Below are 20510 nucleotides of genomic sequence, written 5' to 3'. Positions count from 1 at the left end.
ATAGCTGTGCCACTGGTTGCTTCTGTTCTCCCTGGTCTAAGCTTTTAAGAGAGTCAACCTATCAAAGACTCAGCCTATGGTGTGTGAATTAAAAAGTTTGAGACATTCAATCAATTTTTCTCCTCTCATATTAACTGAATAGTGATTTATATGACTACAAACAAATAGCAGTGTACATAAACACCATTCTTTCACCCTATTGGAAATGACACAGTTATAACTATGGCATTTGCTTCATGGTGTATTGTATTTCCATATTACATCTACATTTATTAATTAGAATTCCACTATAAGAAACATTTCCTTTCTGCCTCCATTCCTATTTAATTTCTAAAAAAAACTGGTAAAACAGAGAGCAATGTTCCTCCAATATCAAGTGGTGCTTGAATAACTTCAAATTTTCTTTCTAGTGTTAAAACTTCTCATGTTCAATGTATCTTCCAACATAGGAACTAATACCCCCAAGTTCTTTTTTTTCGGGAATTTTAATCTTTATTTAGGAAAATTAAAAACATTCACATGTTAGGCCGAGAGAGAGAGTATAAGATACACACACACACACACACACACACACACACAGAGAGAGAGAGAGAGACAGAGACAGAGACAGAGAGACAGAGAGAGAAGAGCAGAGTTCATAGTCATATGATGACCTGGACAGATGGAAAGTCAGAGCCACTCCCATAGGTCTGGCTTTTAACACCCAAGGCCCACGTCCACCTTTCTAAGCCACACCTGTCACCACTCCCCTTTTCTGTGCGGGACCCTCCAGGTACCCCCCACTCGTCAATACACTATCGCTGTCTTTCATGCATTTTGATCTTTCACTTTTGTTTCCTCATCACCTTATGCTCTTGAAGCGTCATCTTTGTTTATGTTGGCGTTTCTGGAGCCTCACTGCTGTGTGGTGACTTTTTCCAGATAGAAATTGGATTAGGGGTTGGGAGGTGAAGGGAGCGTTAGGTGGTCATGCATCTGGTGAAGTGCACATGTTGCTATGCCCAAGTTCTTATAACCTGCCAGTGTTTTTGAAGCACAGGTCTCCAGAGCCAAAGGTTAGCACACATACATTTTCTTCCCACTACTTCTCTTCTCATTCTCAACCCATTCCACCTCTCACTACTTTAGATCAGATCTTAACATTGTTGTGAATAATCAACAGAATAAAAAGGGAGAAAAACATTCAAGAACATGTATGTGCTTAATTGTCTCTGGAAAAAATATAGTTCTTAAAGAGCAAGTGCTAAAATGGAAAAGCTGCAACGTTCTTTAAGATTTGTAATCATACACGAGACCCCTAGCCAAGCCTGCTATGCCTTTGAAGTTCATCCAGTATCTGTTTCTGTGGTGCCAGGCCCTCCCTCCTTTCCCTATGAATAGATGTGCCTTGAGGATTCTTACAGGAGGAACTCCTTGCTGGTGACACCAGTTGACAGACATAACTAATATTATTGCCAACCATAATTGAACATTTAGGGCCTTCTCAACATGTACATTTCCTGGTTTTATTTACAGATCTGCACCTATCTGCTGCCTTCTAAATGACCTGAGTTCAATCCCTGGCAGCACATGTACTCAGAGAGGTAGCTGTTTTCCTCTCTCTCTCCTATCTTTCTCATTAATTAATAAATCAAATATTTTTTTAAAAAAAGTAAATATAACATCAAATTCTTATTTAAAAAAAGAAAAGAAAGGGCTGGTGGTGGTACACCTGGTTGAGCATGTGTTACAATATGCAAGGACCTGGGTTCAAGCCCCTAGTCCTGCCTGTAGGAAGAGGAAGTGAAACAGTGTTGCAGGTGTCTCTCCCTCTCTATCACCCCTTCCCTCTCAATTTATGGCTGTCTTTATCCAATAAATAAGTAAAGATAATTTAAAAATTAAAAGAAAAGGACACTAGAAATGGGCATATCCTATGATCCTGAATAAGTCTATCCAAAGAATAATAATAATAAAATACCTATCCAAAGAGATCTATGTACATTTATGTTTATAGCAAAAACTTGTAATAACCCAAGTCTGGAAGCAACCCAGATGTCCAGTGGCAGATGAGTAGTTATGAAAGCTGTGGTATCTATACACAATATAATACTAATTACTGTAAGAAATGATGAAGTCTCTTTTTCCATACCTTGGACAAAACTTGAAGGAATTAAGTGAGATAAGTCAGATGGAGAAAGACAAATGCCAGATGATCTCTCTTATAGATAGAACTTAAGAAACAAGAAGAGAAACAAAGTGAAGCTTGGATGAGGTGTCACGTATTGCGTCAAAGCAAAGGACTCTGATCTAGGGTAACATGGTAGGGATAAACCGGGCATTTGGGACTCAGTGCATGATAGTGAAGAAGGGCTTGGATTGATTATAAGAGTGATGTGCAGACTGAAGATAAGAAATTGTACCTACTGCAGTTTCTTTCTTTTTTATTTTTTAATATTTATTTATTCCCTTTTGTTGCCCTTGTTGTTTTATTGTTGTAGTTATTATTGATGTTGTTGTTGTTGTTGTTGGATAAGACAGAGAGAAATGGAGAGAGGAGGGGAAGACAAAGAGAGGGAGAGACACCTGCAGACCAGTTTCACCGCCTATGAAACAGCCCCCCTGCATGTGGGTAGCCAGGGTTCCAACCAGGATCCTTATGGCAGTCTTTGGGCTTCACATCAAGTGTGCTTAACTCACTGCGCTACCGCCCAACTCCCACCTACTGCAGTTTCTAATGTAGGGAATGGGTACATAGAAGTCTGGTGGTGGGAACGGTGTGAAGTTATACCCCTATTGCCTCATAATTTTTAAATCACTCATAAAATTAATAGAAAAGAAATTGTACCCATGTGTCAACAACTGCCCTGTGAACTACTATTTCCCCCAATAAAATGATTTGGAGATAAATAAATTAACAAGTATCCAGATGAATGGTAGTTCTGAAGTAGGTTCCAGACAGTTATCTTTTGAAAAGCTCTAAACCAAGTCTGTGCTTGGTTTACAGGATCTGTTTGGCTATTGGCTTGTATAATGACTATGACTGCAGGACTGTTTATTTTCAGACTATATCTATCTTGAAAGCTGAAGGAAAGTGGATAGGAATAGAGTAAGTTTAAATATTGTAACTTGCTGTTACAAAGATTCAGCTGACTTTCATGAACAAATATTTCTCAGATTTCTGCAAGTCATTGTTTGTTGTTGTTGTTGTTTGGTTTTTGTTTGTTTTTAATTTCCAGAGCTCTGATGAGGTTAATTTGACATTTTTTTGTCTAAGTTCCTTTACATAATAGTGATATTTTAGAAATTACTAGTCAATCATTACTAAAGTTTTCTCTTACCTATACAAACTATCCTATTATTAAATATAAAATTTAAGCATCTTAATATATAGCAATAATTAAAAGGCATCAGGACATACCCCATGAAATTGAATACTATACAGTTGTCAAAAAATAATTTGAAATGGATGCTTTTGACAAGATAGGAGTGACAAGTGGAAGATCATTTTGTCTAATAATGTAATATGATAAATGTGGTGTGTGTGTGTTTGCGTTTAAGTGCATGCAAATAAAGAACTCTAAAACTGACATAAGTTATCACTGAGGAAATAAAAGTTTATTTTTGAAAATAAGTAAAACTGGAGCAAATCATCTAAGTTCATTTCCCACGTCTACGCTCAACCGGACCTGCCAATATACGCGGATATCTTCGCCCACCCTGTCCAACACTTGACGTCTCGTCACCCAATCTGGTCCCCTATGCCTACACTGAACTTCTCTGTTCCAGACTCTTGGAAACAGAGTTGGCAGTCAGCTGAGGTAAAGAACAAACACCTCATCACAGACCCCTGCAAGTCAACCCAGCTTTGACCTAGCACGTTATGATTGGGCCCTCCTCAATCGCTATCGAACAGGCCATGGCCGGTGCGCCGCTATGTTCCACCGCTGGGGAGCCAGAGACGACCCGAACTGCCCCTGCGGCTACAGACAGACTATGACCCACATAGTCAACGACTGCCACCTCTCCAGATTCAAAGGAGGTCTCGAAACTTTACATCAGGCTCAACCTGACGCTGTTGACTGGCTACGGAAGAAGGGCAAACGCTAGAAGACTGGAGCAAACAAAAATATAGCCTACTATGTAGTGCAGCCACTGCATTCCAGCAATAACCCAGGGGGCAATACATATACATATATCCTACTAAATCCAAAACTACAAAAACAATAATGTAAAAAAAAAAGAGAGAGAGAAATGTGAATGTTATTTTACTTTATTGTTTATATTTTCTTGAGTACTGCTCAGCTCTAGTGGTGCAGGAGACTGAACCTGGGACTTTGGAGCCTCAGGTATAAGAGTCTCTATACAACTGTTATGTTGTCTACCGCTAACCCTTACTTTCAAAACATCTACATGCCCTTCCTTTTTCTTCTAAAGTCTCAGTGGAAACTAACATAATCTAAAAGGTTTCGGTAGTATTATATTACTGATGTTGCAGTGATTCTGTCAGATCTGAATGTGTACATGGAGCCTTTGAGATGAAGCAGCAGGCTGTCAACATAAACAAATGTGCAAAAGAAGAGAACAGATAAACTTGACCGTGTGAAAGCCCTGTCTAAATTAAAATTAATAGGTGATTTTAATGACAACCATCTAACATATGGTCTAAGTGGGAGAACAAGCTATCATGCCTGGGAAACTGACGTACCCAGGTTCGATCCCCAGCGCCTTTATAAACAAGAGCTGAACAATGCTCCAGTTAAAATAAAAATAAATAAATAAGAGGCAATGGGGCCAGATGGTGGTGCAGCTGGTTAAACACACACATTACAGTGCACAAGGACCCAGGGTCAAGTCCCTGCAGAGGGAAAGCTTCATGGGTAGTGAAGCAGGGCTATAGGTGTCTCTCTATCTCCCCCTCCCCTATCAATTTCTCTGTCTCTATCCAATAATTAATTAATTTGTTAATTAAAAATTAAAAAGTCTTTTTAAAAAAGAGGCAAAAATATGTGCGATTTTGGGCATTGAACCAATCCTATTTGAGAAGGACTGCTATAAAGAAACCCTCTGGACCCCCCCCTTGCTGTCTGTCAGCTACCTGACCACTCAGACCTCCATTTTATATTTATTTATTCCCTTTTGTTGCCTTTGTTGTTTTATTGTTGTAGTTGTTGATGTCATTGTTGGATAGGACAGAGAGAAATGGAGAGAGGAGGGGAAGTCGGAGAGAGGAGGGGAAGTCATAGAGAGGGAGAGAAAGATAGACAGCTGCAGACCTGCTTCACTGCTTGTGCAGATGGGGAGCCAGGGGCTGGAACAGGATCCTTATTCTGGTTCTTGCTCTTTGTGCCACTGCACTACCAGACCTCCATTTTAAATTATCCATACCCTCCTCTCTACTATGTGCTGGTCTAGCTTTGTGGGCAGGAGAGAGATGACCAGGGACTCATGGCTGAGTGGGACGCGGTTCAATCTTTATTGATTAGGAATGCAGTGCAAGCTAGCTAATCTAATCTCTCTTCATTAGAAAGCCCTGTCCTTTATATCTCCTGAGGTGGAAGTGTCAGGTCATAAGAGGATGTACCTAGGATAGGGAGTGGGGAGAAGGAAAAAACACTCAAACCAGTGGGGATTAAATGGTGGAAACCAGGATGTGACTAGGAGAGGGGGCAGTGAACCAGTGGGGATTAAACTAGTGCAAACAAAACAATGATTATGTAAATAGACCACAGTGTCAAGCAATGCAACAGAAGGGGTCTTAGAAGCAGAATTTAGAAGCAGACCAACAACTATGTACTGCTAATTGAATTGTATGATTTTATTTTCGGAACATGGAGTCCTCCCATAAAATTTGTGTCATAATTAAATTCAGTTGTTCTGAGGTGGGAAGTGAAGCCTGGTCAAGTGAGGGGAGAGCATTCTGGGGATCTTGACCTCATATTACATGTAGCAAATTCTTCTAATAGTGAAACTCTTTAGTTCAGGGACCTTTTTGAGAATCTAATGAAAAACATGTCTCATCTCTCCAGAAAAATAGACTTGATCCTGTCATTAATTCTCAAGGATTCAATTAAATTAATTGGTCAGGTTAAGAGCTGCAAACAACTGTTCTTTTAGTCTTTCTCTTAAAAGCTAATTTTTTTTTCCCTCTTACCTCCCAGCACTAGGGTTTCACACCTACATGCCACCACCACTCCTGGAAAACTTTTTTTTTTTTTAGAATAAGGATGAAAGTCAGAAAGAGAGAGACAGAGAGAGGAGACACCCCACAGCACTGTTTCACTATTCATAAAGCTTGCCCTGCACAGGTGCTCCCATGTGGGGGTGGGAGCTGAGCCTGTGTCTTTGTGCATAGTAAAGTGTATGCTCTACTTGAGATATTTTATAGCCCAGAATTATTTTTAAGTATGTGATTACTAACCATGCATCATGTCTGACTCTCCACAGCTCCCCTTCACTGAAGACCTATACCACTTTTATCACAATGGCATTGCAAAGGCCAAGAGAAGACGCAGCTTATACCACAAACAACAGCTGGAGAGAGACCCCAGGGTGAGTGTTCACAGAAAGCCACCTTCCAGTCTCAGTTGCTGTAACTGAACACACTGAGGGAGTGTGTGTGTGTGTGTGTGTGTGTGTGTGTGTGTGTGTGTGTGTGTGTGTGTTGGAAGAAGCAGGTAGACAGAAGTTTCAATATATTAGAATTCAATATATTGCAATAGGGCAAATGGATTCTTGACAAAATTGGGTTGGTGATACAACACTCACTATCTTGTGCATAAAAAAAGCTACCTGAGAAATAGTATGGTAGATAAAAGGCTATACTCTCAAGCAAAACCTCAAATCTCCCTGTCTCTCTCTCTTTCTCTCTCTCTCTCTCTCCCCCCTTTCTTTCAAATAAATGAATCTTCTTTTGAAAATGCTTTTTATTTCAATTATCAAGCATGGAAGATTTAAAACAGTGCTACTTATCTAAATTAAGAAAAATATATATATAAGTTAGGAGAATCTAGTGATTTCCAAAGATGAAGACATTCTGTAATTGTGTAAAAATCAAATAAGGGTATTCACACAGAATATTTCAGACATGAGTTTCTGCTTTGAGTTTACAATGCAGACTTGTAAACCATTTGCACTTGTACTGTCACCAATAAGTATGCTTCATTAGGAAAAATACTTTTATTAGTGCTGGAAGATAGATTACCAATGAGATATGTACCTTGCAATGCACATAGCCTGTACCTCATGGAGATTAGCAGGGCACCAGTGGACTCTAGTGCCATGGTGTCTTTCTATCAGAAATAAATGGAATTGGGATTCGGGCTGTAGCACAGCAGGTTAAGTGCAGGTGGCTCAAAACACAAGGACTGGTGTAAGGATCCCAGTTCAAGCCCCACCTGCAGGGGAGTGATTCACAAGCGGTGAAGCAGGTCTGCAGGTGTCTACCTTTCTCTCCACCTCTCTTTCTTCCCCTCCTCTCTCCATTTCTCTCTGTCCTATTCAACAATGACGATATCAATAACAACAGCAATAATAACTACAACAACAATAAAACAACAAGGGCAACAAAAGGGAATAAAAAGTATTTTAAAAAAGAAAGAAAGAAAGAAGTGGAATGAAAAAATTTGGCCCAGGAAGGGTACAGTGATACATGCATGAAGCCCTTGTGTCACATAACACATCACCTATAACACATCTTAGGATAAAAAGATGGGGAAGAGTAAACGGGAATCCCAGAATTATACAATCTTCTCTTGCATTGTTGTGTGAAAACTATTTGTCCAGGAACATGCTTTAGCTTGTAATTAATGAGAAGACTGTCACTTACTTAAATGAGACATTTCTATGGGAGATTTCCACATAGGGATCCATATGCCCTGAGAAGGGTGCCATACTTCATATTGTGAGTGGGATAATGAAGGGGACAGAAGTGACCATTTCACAATAGCCAATAGACTTCTCAGTAACTGTGTTTGACTGCAGCATGGGGTCATCTAAGTCACTTTGTAGTTTCTCATAGTGATCTAGTTTAAGCCTATGCCTCAACCAACTTCCTGATGCTCATTATCCCCATTCTATAGCTTCCAATTTCTATCTTGTTCTTAGACTCCGGGTCTCATTTCTTTCCCTTCCACACCCCTCACTCACCCCACCCCTTGAAGCTTAAATTCAACCTTCCTACAACTAAAAATGATCATTTTAGCCAAAAAGCAGCTCCTTGACCAGTGTTTTCAGCATAGTAATTTTGATCTTTCTTTACTGCATCTTCCCTCTCCCAACCTCTTTCACCATCCTCACACACTACGATTGAGTAGATTTACATTTCTCTTACACAATTCATGAAGAAGGAAATTAAAATCCAAGCCAGTTTCTTCTTGTGCATTGAAGGCTATATAATGTCTGAGCAGGATTCCTGGAGGAAACAGATATAAAGAGGGTCAGACATTTAGTTAGGGATTTACACCGGAGACCCTGTTTGAGCTGATGCAAATCTGGAAACTCATCCTTGTGGGGTTTTTTTCATGTGAACATTTGACTGGGTTTAATTTGGGCTTTAATTAGGAATTCAAATGAAACAGGCTCCCCGGCAGATTACCAGCTGATAAACCACAGGCGATTTTCCTTTCACTCTTCAACCCAGGGGATCCCATATTCCCTGGTGTGGAAACTCTACTCTGAGAAGTTACACTTTACATTTGCTCTCACAATAAGATCTGCGTTGTTTGTGCTGCCAGTCAATGCCAAGGATTCTTAAAGGTCCTGTTGTAGAAACTGGCATCACAACCTAAAGACTCAGCTGTGTGGACTGAGTGCCTGCAGTGCCTTTGGGAAGCCTGTGGGGAGGGGTCCCGCCTGTCTTATTTGTGAAAAAGTGGAAAAGGCTACACTAGTCTTGTGACCACAGTGACAAACTGTGACACTGTTTTCCTTCTATTTTAGTCCTGCCCTATTACGTTACTCTTTATGATCAGTCATTTCCCTTTGGTTTGTGTAATTTATTAAAACTTTCATCGACTTTTCCTCATTTGTGTTGTTCAAGATCACTCAGAGAGAAACACATAAAGGAACTTGAGACAGAAGAGAAGAGGTGCTTAAAAGGCTTGGACTAGGAAAAAATAAATCAGAAAATAAGAAACTATGGCTTCCTTCAGAAAGATGTTTCAGGCCATTAGGTTAAGATTTTCTTGTGTTTTGCACTTACTAGATCTTTCAAATGTTCGGTCTTGAAATGTGTTAATAGAATAACTTAAAAGCAGAAGAAAAGAAGATGGGTTGAAGAACAAGAGAGAAGATACTCACTGGTGATTCTAGTTACATATTCTTATCTTCAAAGTATCATCTATTTGCATCAAAAGGATCCCTTTCCACTGACCACCATGTGTCATACTAGCCATCTGGCTCTTTCTGCAGCCACCTACCTTGCCTATGATTTCAGCATCAGCTAGCAAGGAAACTAAAGATCCGAAGTCTCCTGTACCTTTTTTCAGTCTTCTTGTCAAGGATAAATACCAGGCCTGTTGTCAATAATAAACTCATTCTAGGAGAGGAAATAAAGCTCATATTCTTTGCAAAAGACAAGAATGGCTAGCAATGACTACCAAAATATTAGATTAAGGTCTCTGAGTATTTCCTGCATGTTCTTCTTGTGGTCATCTAATTTTGACATTTATATGCAGCCAACAATAGAAGGTAAACATTGACTATAGTAAGTGCAAGGATAGTAACATGATGACTCTGTCCTGTGGACTTAACTTTCCTTAAACTAAAAGACTACTGATACCTCAACAAAAGTATACCTCAATTTTTAGATTCTCATGTACATTCAAATATGTCGCCAAGTAGAAAAGGAAATAAAACTATATGGAAGACAGGGGAAGAACACAATAGCCAGAAAGGACAATCAAGGGGGTCAGATAGCGGCACACCAAGTTGAGCACACATGTTATAATGTTCAAATGCTCAAGGACCCAAGTTCAAAACCTCCCAACGCCTACCTGCAAGGGAAAAGCTTCACAAGTGGTGAAGCCGTGATGTAGGTATCTCTCTTCCTCTCTTTCTGTCCATCTCCTTCCTCCCTCTCAACTTCTTTCTACCCTATTAAGTAATGAATAAATAAATAAATCTTTAAAAAGAAAGGGCAGTCAAGTCAGTCTTCTTATCTGTAACATAGACATCACAAGTTACACTATACGAACCAAGAGCTTAAGAGTAAGTTATAATCCTCTGAAACATAGGCTGGGAAGATATGGGCATTGATAATGCAACAAAATTTCATGTCTGAGGTACGAGAGGTTCTGTGTTTAATTCCAGCACCACCATAAGCCAGAGATTATCAGTGCTCTGTGTTTTTTTTTTTAGAAAATCTTAATATATGTTGTTTCATATACCCCCTAACTGTAATTATGCTTGCAGCCCCAGATTCCTCCTCCTACCTCTTGTCTCCGCATTACTTCCTGGTCTCTCTCATTCTGTGTTCCTCCACTTGTGAAAGTGAATACAAAACAGAAGGAGCCATGCTTGTAGGAGAAAGAAGATTGTGGCAGTAGTTAGCACTTGTGCAGGGTGCATGTCTTGTCGTATATACATCCTAATTTTGAACCCTCGAACCATATGCGTCTACCACAACAGTGAGGGAAGCTCCCATGCTGCAGTGTCTTTCTGTATATCTATCTCTGTCTGTCTTCCCCTCTCTATCGGTGTGCGTGTAATCACACATACATGAGATCTTGGTGTTGACAAGAGAAAGAGATATGAGTTGCTACAGTATTTCAGGGTTGCACCTACCTTGGTGGCAGCTTCTCAAAGAAAGCAACCAAGATCTGCTACTAACTCAGGAAATATAGGGAGAGAATATAAAGGATCAAGCTTGCTTTCAGTTATTTCTTAGCTTCAGAACAGAAATTTCAAGGGTAAATGAGCACCATTCCACAACTATTTTTTATGTCTAGCTAAGAATAAGGGAAATGTTGGAATGTTATATGCTTCTTATTAGGGCAAAGGATGTTATTGTTTGTCTGTTTGTTTACTGATATTCAAAACAATAATTAGAGAGTATATTTTAATGTTAAATATGTTAGAGGCATTTTCTTGCCCTCCTAGTTCTTTCTGCTAAGAGAATTAGAAGAATTCTGAGTGATATCATTTACATAATAAAAAAATCATACATTTTGTTTTATTTCTGGGTATCTTTGCAGAGTACATTTCTGAGTACAATGTAGATATGGTGAATTACTGTCAGATGAATGGATGGTATATTAGGAAAACTAAGTCTTCCGCACCTATGGAACATCTGTACTACTCACATAGAACACTTGCATTCTAACACTTCAGATCACCAAACATGCAGTTCTCCCCCTATCACAGAACTACGGAAACACCTACTTAACATTTGCTAGCTTATTATTATTTTTTTCCAAATCATTTTTTTGTTATTAATGGTGGCTTGTTCCACATCACACCCACCACCAAAGCTCTGTGCTCCCACCCTCCCAATGATAACCATCATAGTTCTCACAAAAACCTTAGAAACAGTTTGTTTATTTCTCTTTTTGTTTTGGTTTTGCAAGTTCATGTGTTTCTGGTTCTCTGGGTACCATAAATAAGTAAAGTCATCTGTTAATCTCATCTCTTTACTTATTTCAGTAAGAATAATCATCTCCAGGTCTATCCCAAAGGACACAATATCTTCTTTTGTGATTGCTGGGTATTATTCCGTGAAGTATATATCACATAATTTCTTTAGCCAGTCATCTGTCAATAGCCATTTAGGTTGCTTCTACTTTTTGGCTACCGTATATAATGCAGCTATGAATATAAGGTGCATATACCCCCTCAAACTAGCTTTTTCATATCCTTTGGATAAGTTAGCATTAGCTATCTTATTGGAGACTATGATAAAGAATTCAAATGAACAGTCATATGAAAAGATATGCAGGGTAAGGTCAGACACAAGAGATTCTGTTCCTGTACAGTTAAGGTTTTGACCCTTACTGTTGGGAAATTGTGCAGATGTGGTCAAACATTGGCAGGGTTCACAAACCACTATATTTCCATGCAAGTGTATCAGATATCCACCACGTTATCCCCTCAGGGTATTGCTAATTCAGTTAAAACCATTGCAACAGTTGCTAAGGACGCTTCCACCTTCCCATCATGCCTTTTGCCTCTCTCCTCCTCCTTTCGCTCTCTTTGCTCTTTTCTCTTCTGCGACCCAAACTGGAGAAGGGTTGTTGGGCATAGTGGGAGGCAGCCATTTTGCTAGCTCAATGTGGCCTGAACAGCTGTGCCCACACCCAATTCTAGGGCGCCTGCGTGAATAAAGATTTGCGTTCCCACTCCACCATAAATTCCTGGTCTCTTCTCTCTCCCCCGTGATGCAACCCAACATCTTCCAATGCACATTTGCCCATCCACCTGGGAAAACTTCTTGCTCCCTCCTTTTGAAGTCTCATGGAAGTTACCTCACAGAAGTGTGATTAGTTATAGCTGAATTTATAGCCCATCCCCCACCTCTGAGGAACAGGAGATGGAGCTGAAAATTTCAAGCTTCTATTTAAGGCTTTCTCTTGACTAGGTTCTATCCATGAGCCCATTCAGAATCACCTCAAACTGAAAATAAGTCATCCATACTGCCTTTGTCATTTAGGAATTCACATGATTTTTAGAGAGCCAAGGATGGTGCCAAAAACAAATATTAAAGCAAGAGTTGCAAAGCAAGGGAACAGACAAAACCAATATAAAACCAAGCCTCAGATTTGGATAACAGATCTGAAGTTGAGGGAGTATGTAAGGGGGAATAATGGATGAAAAAGGCCCAGAAGATAGAGGTGGATGTATGTTATCTGGATTAAATCAATACAGCTTTGATTTCATTTTTTTTTTGGAGATTAAGCTACTTTTCTTTGGGTTTATAGTCAAACTTGATTTTAATTCATGGGTTTGTATAATTTTATATAATATAGAAATTATATTATTGCATAATTCAAAAGTGTGTAAGTCAGATTCCTGTCTTGATAACATTTTAGGACAGATATTTTCTAAAAATTATTTTTATCATTTGTCTAATAATAGTTTACAAGATCATAACATTAGTATGGTTCCACATGGCACCCATTATCACAGTTACAGTTGTACGATTTGTTGACTCCCTCCCCTAACTGCTTCCCTTCTCTGTCATAATCCAAAGACTGAGAGAAAGCCATGTAGGTTTAAATCCACATTAAAACACAATTCAACATAAGAATTACACACTGATGCTAAACTCTCTCCAGTATGTTTTTATATCATGCACAACATAGTAAAGAACTTTTGGAATATAGAGCCATTTGAATTTAAATGGCTCCAGATGATCAATTATAAAAGGTGCACGAAAGTTTCAGCAGCAAATATGGGGGGTCCTTTAGTGGATTTGGTCACAATTGTTCAGAATAATCAATTTTAAAGAAAAACCAAAAGAACATTTGTCATTTACATCCTTGAAGATATGTTCTATAAGCAGAGTCAAATAAGTAGAGTTGGGAGCTGGCAACACAATGCCACAATCACCCAGTTAAAGTGATTTCTTTTTACATTGGAAGGGTTCATCCTCGAATATTTTCTGTGTTTTGCTGGTCTCTTTGATTTCTAATACAAGCCTTTCATGTACTCTAAACTATATTTTCTATAACTGGATCTAGCTTGTCAGGAATTGTTTCAAGTCCAAGGTACACTCATATGCTTTATCCAACATGCCAATGCCATCTGTTACAGATACTATAAATTGAGAACTGCTAGATATGAACAGGAAACAGTGGAAATCATAGATGTAGGTTTCATATTCATGTAAATTATTTTACTTCATACCTTACATTCCTCATCTCAGCTATCAATTCGATTAACTTTAATTTTTGAGGAAACTTTGATTTACATCATTGCCTTGGGAGTGCTATTTTATTCCTCTTCTGAAAGTTTTAGGTTTTCACAGCATGTTCACTACCAAATTGTTGAAATATATCCAGATAACATATTAATGAATTTTTTAAAAATAGAATTCTTAAAATAATTTCCTTTTAAGATTTAAATGCCTCTAGAAACTAATTTCCTGGGTACCAGGTGGTAGCATACTGGGTTAAATGCACATTTCACCATGTACAAGAACCCATGTTCGAGCTCCCACTCCCCAACTACAGGGGAACAACTTCATGATCAGTGAAGTAGGTCTGCAGGTGTCTTTCTGTCTTCATTTCTAACTCCCCTGCCTCTCAATTTCTCACTGTCCTGTCAATTTTTTTTTTTTAATGGCAGCTGATAGCAGTGGATTCTTAGTGTAGACACCAATCCTCAGTGATAACCCTGGTAGCAAAAAGAAAGAAGGGAGGAAGGGAAGAAGGGAGGAAGGGAGCATGGGAGGAAGGAAGGAAGGAAGGAAGGAAGGAAGGAAGGAAGGAAGGAAGGAAGGAAGGAAGGAAGGAAGGAAGGAAATTTCTCATACAAAATGTATTCAATGTTTAACTGAAGAAGACTATCAATTTCTCTTAATGGTGACATAAACAAGTGTTTAAAGTAGGTATATCTGCAGTTACTGAATTTTCTTAAAACAATGTTCTGGGAATTTGGTTTGTTGCAGAGGGGATAAGTTTGAAATCAAGTCTAGAAGTAAATAAACAACAGTTAGGAAATCAGATGCATTCTGAAAAACAGCCCTACTATCTATACTAAAAAATACTGTTTTCCATCTTCTCTGTGGCAAAAAAAAGTCTTATTTAACAATAAAAAACTGATTTCCTGGGGAAAAACAGGTAAAACAAAATAGTTTTCCATTTTTCATTTTCTTTGAATAGTGAGAATAGTTCCACCCTAGTAAAGAATTGCTTAATGACTGCTAATTGTGAGGACACCTCAGAGAAATGACATGAGTAAGTCTTGCTAAAGGACAGATGAAAAGAGAAACAAATAATTGTCTATCAGGAAGAAAGTAAGTATGATAGAAAGAGTGCAATTTGAATTAATTATTGTGTTCTTATAATCCAATAATCTCTGACACCATTTAGTTTGTGACCTTGAACAAATCACTTAATCTCCTATTCCTCAGTTTAATTTGATGCTTATAGTAAGGAGTATGGACTCAGTGTTCTTCAAAATGGAAAATCTGATGTTTCTTAATTGGCTAATGTCAAAATCATTACTGATATTCAGACAATCCCACTAGTTTGTGATCATTTCTTGGGACATCATAATTATCGCCAGAGAATCAGATTTTGCTTTAAATCAGTACTTTAAAATATTTGGAAGGATTACCACATATATTACTATCTCCATCTTCTTAGAAAAGGATTTCAAATCCTGTGTTTTTCAAACACATTAGAAAATGAAAATTGTGTCTGTGCTTTGAGGAGCTATTAAATGAGGAAGACATTATTTATCAAATTCAAAGATAGTATCTCCTTGGTATTAAGATTTCATCTGACAAAGTGGGTATAGAGAAGTGGACTGTTTCAAGTAAAAAAAATTTAAACTTCCTCTCAAAAAGTAAGTAGCTAAATGTAAAAAAAAAAAAAAAAAGAAAGAAAAAGAAAGAAGGAAGAGGAGGAGGAGAAAGAACAGGAAAAAAGACAGTAAGGGAGGTGGCTCAATGATAGTATAGGACTTACATGTATCAAGCCCCAGATTTGATCCTCTGCATCACATATACAAGAGCAGTACCTTGGTTCAAGTTTCAAAACTATTGATTTTGAAACAAGTCTTTTTTTTATAAGAAAAAAGCAAACATATTTAGAATTGCTTAAACAGTTTAAGCCTAAGTCTTGAATTCAATCAGTTTACAAATTTGATACATTAAATGCTTAGACTAAACAAATATATACTCAGTTACAGAACTTAAATACTCAATGTATTTTCATGGGCTTATTTGAATTAATAGTGATTTATAAGACTATAAATTAGTAAGAGTACAGTTTCACACTGCTCCCATCACCCAGGGACTGTTCCCCACTCTAACCCCCATACGGTGAACCTGAAAGCCCTCCTCCCACAAGAGTCCTTAACTTGAAAGCAATACACCAAACAGTCCAAGTACTACATTGTACTTCCCCTCTCTGTCCTCATTCCTCAGCTTCTGTCTGTGAGTGAGATCATCCCATATTCATCCTTCTCTTTCTGGATTATCTATCTCACTTAATATGATTCTTCCAAGCTCCATCCAAGATGAAGTGAAGAAAGTGAATTTACTATTCTTAACAGCTAAGCAGTATTCCACTATATATATATATATACCACAACTTTCTCATCTAGGCACCTAGGTTGCTTAAACAAGTCTTATTCTCCAACCCAGTAAAGTGGTGTGTTCAAACAGGACCCTAAACTGAATGTCCATAGGATCAGTTGATACATTGGGGTTTGGGAATAAATAAGGTGGTAACTTAAGAAACAAGACAGATGACAATAATTCATTCTGCCTTTAGATGGAATTAAAATGGAGTGCTGGGGAATATGGACAACCATGGAATACATATCTTGTCAAAAGGAAGAAACAGATCCTTTTCATCACTGATTTGTTATATAAAAAACTGAGGATAATACTTGCTAGGTCTCCCAATTTTTGAAGAAAATAATAAAGTAACAACTTTTGTGCAAAATCACTGAGATTTGACAAAATGTTACTAAAATGCAGATTCAACATACTTTAAAACTAAAAATAATATGTCAACTAGGAAAATGTGATTTATGGCCATTTTTCAACCCCTGCTCTTTAGTCTCACAAGACAGATTGACCCAGCATCTGGCAAGACACCTCTATAAATAGCTTCTGACTTCACGATTTGCTAAGTTAGTACCCATAAAATTCCTTCTGTAACGTAACTTCAAAAATATCTCTTTTAAGAGTCAGTTTGTAATCTAGGTTCTGCTTTCTGGGACCAAATAATTTCTTTATGTAGGAACCCTTAAAATAGCCAAAGATAGTTTTCATGCCACTGAACACTTTTCAGACTGAAATCTTCTGGTCCTTTCAGATGTTTTCAGTGAATTTGATTCTCGTTTCCTGTGCCTTTCAAATCAAATATTTCTGGTAACTAGACAACTCAGTTTCAACTACTGGTATCAAGAAGAACTGGACTCACAATATTTTTAAATGTATTTATCTATTAACATTGTAAGTCAGTTTAGCTGTTCTCCTACAGCTGACTAAAAGTTCCAAGTTGTTCTCAAACATGCCATTACTTCATCCCTTAAGAAGTAAGAGGTTGTGCAAAGCGCAAGGACCAGCAGAAGGATCCTGGTTCGATTCATCAAAGATGTCCTTGAGGTGTAGGTGGGAAACTGTTTTACCAATGTTTTCCTCTAATTATTTGATTGTTTCTGGTCTGACATCTAGGTCTTTGATCCATTTGGAGTTGATTTTTGGTTCTGGTGAGATATAGTGGTTCAATTTCATTCTTCTGCATGTTACAACCCAGTTTTCCCGGCACCATTTATTAAAGATAGCCTCCTTTTTCCATTTAATACTTTGGGCCCCCTTATCAAAGATTAGATGTCCATAGGTGTGGGGAAGGATCCTGGTTCAAGCCCCCAGTTCCCCACCTGCAAGGGAGTCGCTTCACAAGCTGGGAAGCAGGTCTGTAGGTGTCTTTCTCTCCCCCTCTGTCTTTCCCCTCCTCTGTCCATTTCTCTCTGTTCTGTCCAACGACATCAATAACAACAATAATAACCACAACAATAAAAAGCAACAAGGGCAACAAAAGGGAATAAATAATTTTTTTAAAAAAAAGAAGAAATTGGTTCTAAAGCCAAATACTCAGCTTACATTTTTAATTTTTCATCTTGTTAGAGTTTATTATGATCTTTTAATATTCTGTTCATCCTGATTCAGTTCCATTCTGAGATTCCTGTCATCTATGATTTTGATCTACAATATCTTTTTTAATAAAAAAATTTAATAGGACATAAAAAAAGACAGTAAGACTCAGAACCCTTTGTCCAGGATTATATAAATCATTACATCAGACTCTTAAGGAGTATCTCAAACTGCCCTCATACTGAAAGGAAATTATAAAGCACACAAAATTCCAAAATCATCATTTAAGATAAACAAAAAACTTTCTCACTGCAGTCTATTTGAAGACTGGATTTATCAACTTAACTGCATCACTTCAAATCTAGTTGATTTGTTTGTGTACACTACTCTCTAGGCAATCAGTTTATTTGCCATGAAGCAATCTAATTCAGCCATTCACATGACCAAAAATCACCAGACTCACCAACTTTCAATCTGGTCCTTTGAGGTAATTTCAATTTAGTTGATAATTTGTCCATATGCCTGCAACTGACTGGTGTTTAATCATGAAAATTTTTAATCAAAAAGCCAAAATCAATGAGAAATTGCTATTCTGGTGATTACCAGGTGGAATTGAAGAATGGACCAAATACCTTTTCTAAAACTTAACAAAGTGATCACTTTTAAATGGGTAACTCAAACTGTCTCAGAAATAATTCAGCAAAAGCTCTTATTCTCCATGACTAAACTATAATATGTCATTTGACTTCCACTGAAGCATTTAAACTTTTTTCTCTACTAGTATTCATGTGATATAAGCAAGTATCTTAACCTTCAGTTATTGCCTCTATTTTATCATCTCTGTCACTAAATAACAGTCACAGTTCAAATGTCTGAAAGAAAAGTTGCCTTGTTTTTTAATGTTTACATAGATCTGTAATTAAAGCACAAGTTGATACAGAAAATTCCCAACTACCAAAGCTAGAAGAGTGACTTCATTTTTGAAAGTAGCTATTAATTTTACAAGCATAACTTTTGCCAAAGCAAAAAAAAAAGTTACAATGTGATTTACTTTCTTTCCATTTTCTCTCATTCAGTTCTCTACTTTTTCACCTTGTCTGCCTCCCACATAAAAATAATTGGTGTGAACTGAAAGTATCTATATTGAAGTATTTTTACTTCCCACATGCATTTCACCTGGTTAGAAAACAATTGAATTTTCCCACCAGGCCACAAGAGATGTAAGTCATAGATAGATAGTCATAACATGGAGCAAGGAGTAGATAGAAAGCTAAATCCTAGAGATACTAGACTCTTATGGGCTATAGTATATATTCACAGGGCTCCATAGCCAAGGTTACTTCTTTGGGTATTATTGTGTTTATGGTATTTTTTTATACTTAGATCTATATGTAGTTTTTTAAAATATTTATTTATTCCCTTTTGTTGCCCTTGTTGTTTTATTGCTGTAGTTATTGTTGTTACTGATGTCGTCATTGTTGGATAGGACAGAGAGAAATGGAGAGAGGAGGGGAAGACAGAGAGGGGGAGAGAAAGATAGACACCTGCAGACCTGCTTCACCACCTATGAAGCGATTCCCCTGCAGGTGAGGAGCCAGGGACTTGAACCGGGATCATTATGCTGGGCCCTGCACTTTACACCACGTGCACTTAACTCGCTGTGACTCCCATGTAGTTTTTTTTTAGTTTAGAAAAATGTTAGGGGGTGTTCCAGGAGGTGGCACAGTAGCTAAGGCATTACTAGACTCTCAAGCATGAGGTTCTGATTTCAGTCCCTGGCAGTACATGTACAAGAGTGATATCTGGTTCTTTCTCTCCTTTCTCATTAATAAATAAATAAAATCTTTAAAAAGAAAAATGTTAGGGGTATTCTTGAACTGTGGTTAGGAATGGGTTTGGCTTGCAATTGGGTTGGGGACAGACTTCGGTTTTGGTATCGGGATGTGAGTCAGGGTTATGTTTCAGATTAGGATTGAAATTGATGTTGGATTTCAGCTTTAATTTGAGTTTAAGATTTAGGGTAGAGTTTGGAGTTGTCTTTGAGGCTGTGATTAAGGTAAAAATTGGGGTTAGTGTTTAAGTTGCCTTTTTTAAATTTATTTGTAAAAAGGAAACACTAACAAAACCATAGGATAAGAGAGGTACAACTCCACACAGTTCCCAGCACCAGAACTTCGTATCCCCTTCCCTCCCCTGAGAGCTTTCATATTCTTTAATGCTCTGGGACTATGGACCAGGGTCATTATGAGGTGCAAAAGATGGGAGGTCTGGCTTCTATAATTGCTTCCCTGCTGAACAAGGGCATTGACAAGCTGATCCACACTCCCAGCCTGCCTCTCTCGTTCGCCAGTGGGGCAGAGCTGTGGGCTCCAGGACACATTTGTGGAGTCCTCTGCCCAGGGAAGTCCGGTTGGCATCATGGTAGCATCTGTAACCTGGTGGCAGAAAAGAGTTGACATATAAAGCCAAATAAATGTGTTTACTAGTCATGACCCTAAAGGATGAAATATTGCAGATGAAGATTTGGGGTCTCCTTTTTTTAAAAAAATATTTATTGGGGAAAGCTTTGAAGAGGGTTAAACCGGGAACGGCTGTTGGCTATGATAACATCACCCCAGAACTCATTCTTAACTTGGGCCCTGCGGCAAAGAAGTGGCTCACTACATTTCTGTCCCATATCTTGGAATCCAAATCTATGCCCAAAATTTGGCGTCGTGCAAAGATAATAGCAGTTTTGAAACCAAAGAAAGACCCAACACTG

The 20510-nt window shown here is 38.1% G+C and overlaps 1 protein-coding gene across 1 annotated transcript in view; it reads left to right on the top strand.

Moving 5' to 3' along the window:
• Nucleotides 1-20510, top strand: part of PCSK2 (proprotein convertase subtilisin/kexin type 2) — a 266200-nt gene that overhangs the window by 29472 nt on the left and 216218 nt on the right. Inside the window, exon 2 of the mRNA XM_007525724.3 lies at nucleotides 6427-6531. Coding sequence (XP_007525786.1) covers nucleotides 6427-6531 — 105 coding nt within the window. The remainder of the gene's footprint in view (nucleotides 1-6426; nucleotides 6532-20510) is intronic.

The sequence above is a fragment of the Erinaceus europaeus genome, chromosome 1 (genome assembly GCF_950295315.1).
Source record: "Erinaceus europaeus chromosome 1, mEriEur2.1, whole genome shotgun sequence".
Classification (NCBI taxonomy): domain Eukaryota; kingdom Metazoa; phylum Chordata; class Mammalia; order Eulipotyphla; family Erinaceidae; genus Erinaceus; species Erinaceus europaeus.
This window is presented reverse-complemented; position numbering and strand designations above follow the sequence as displayed.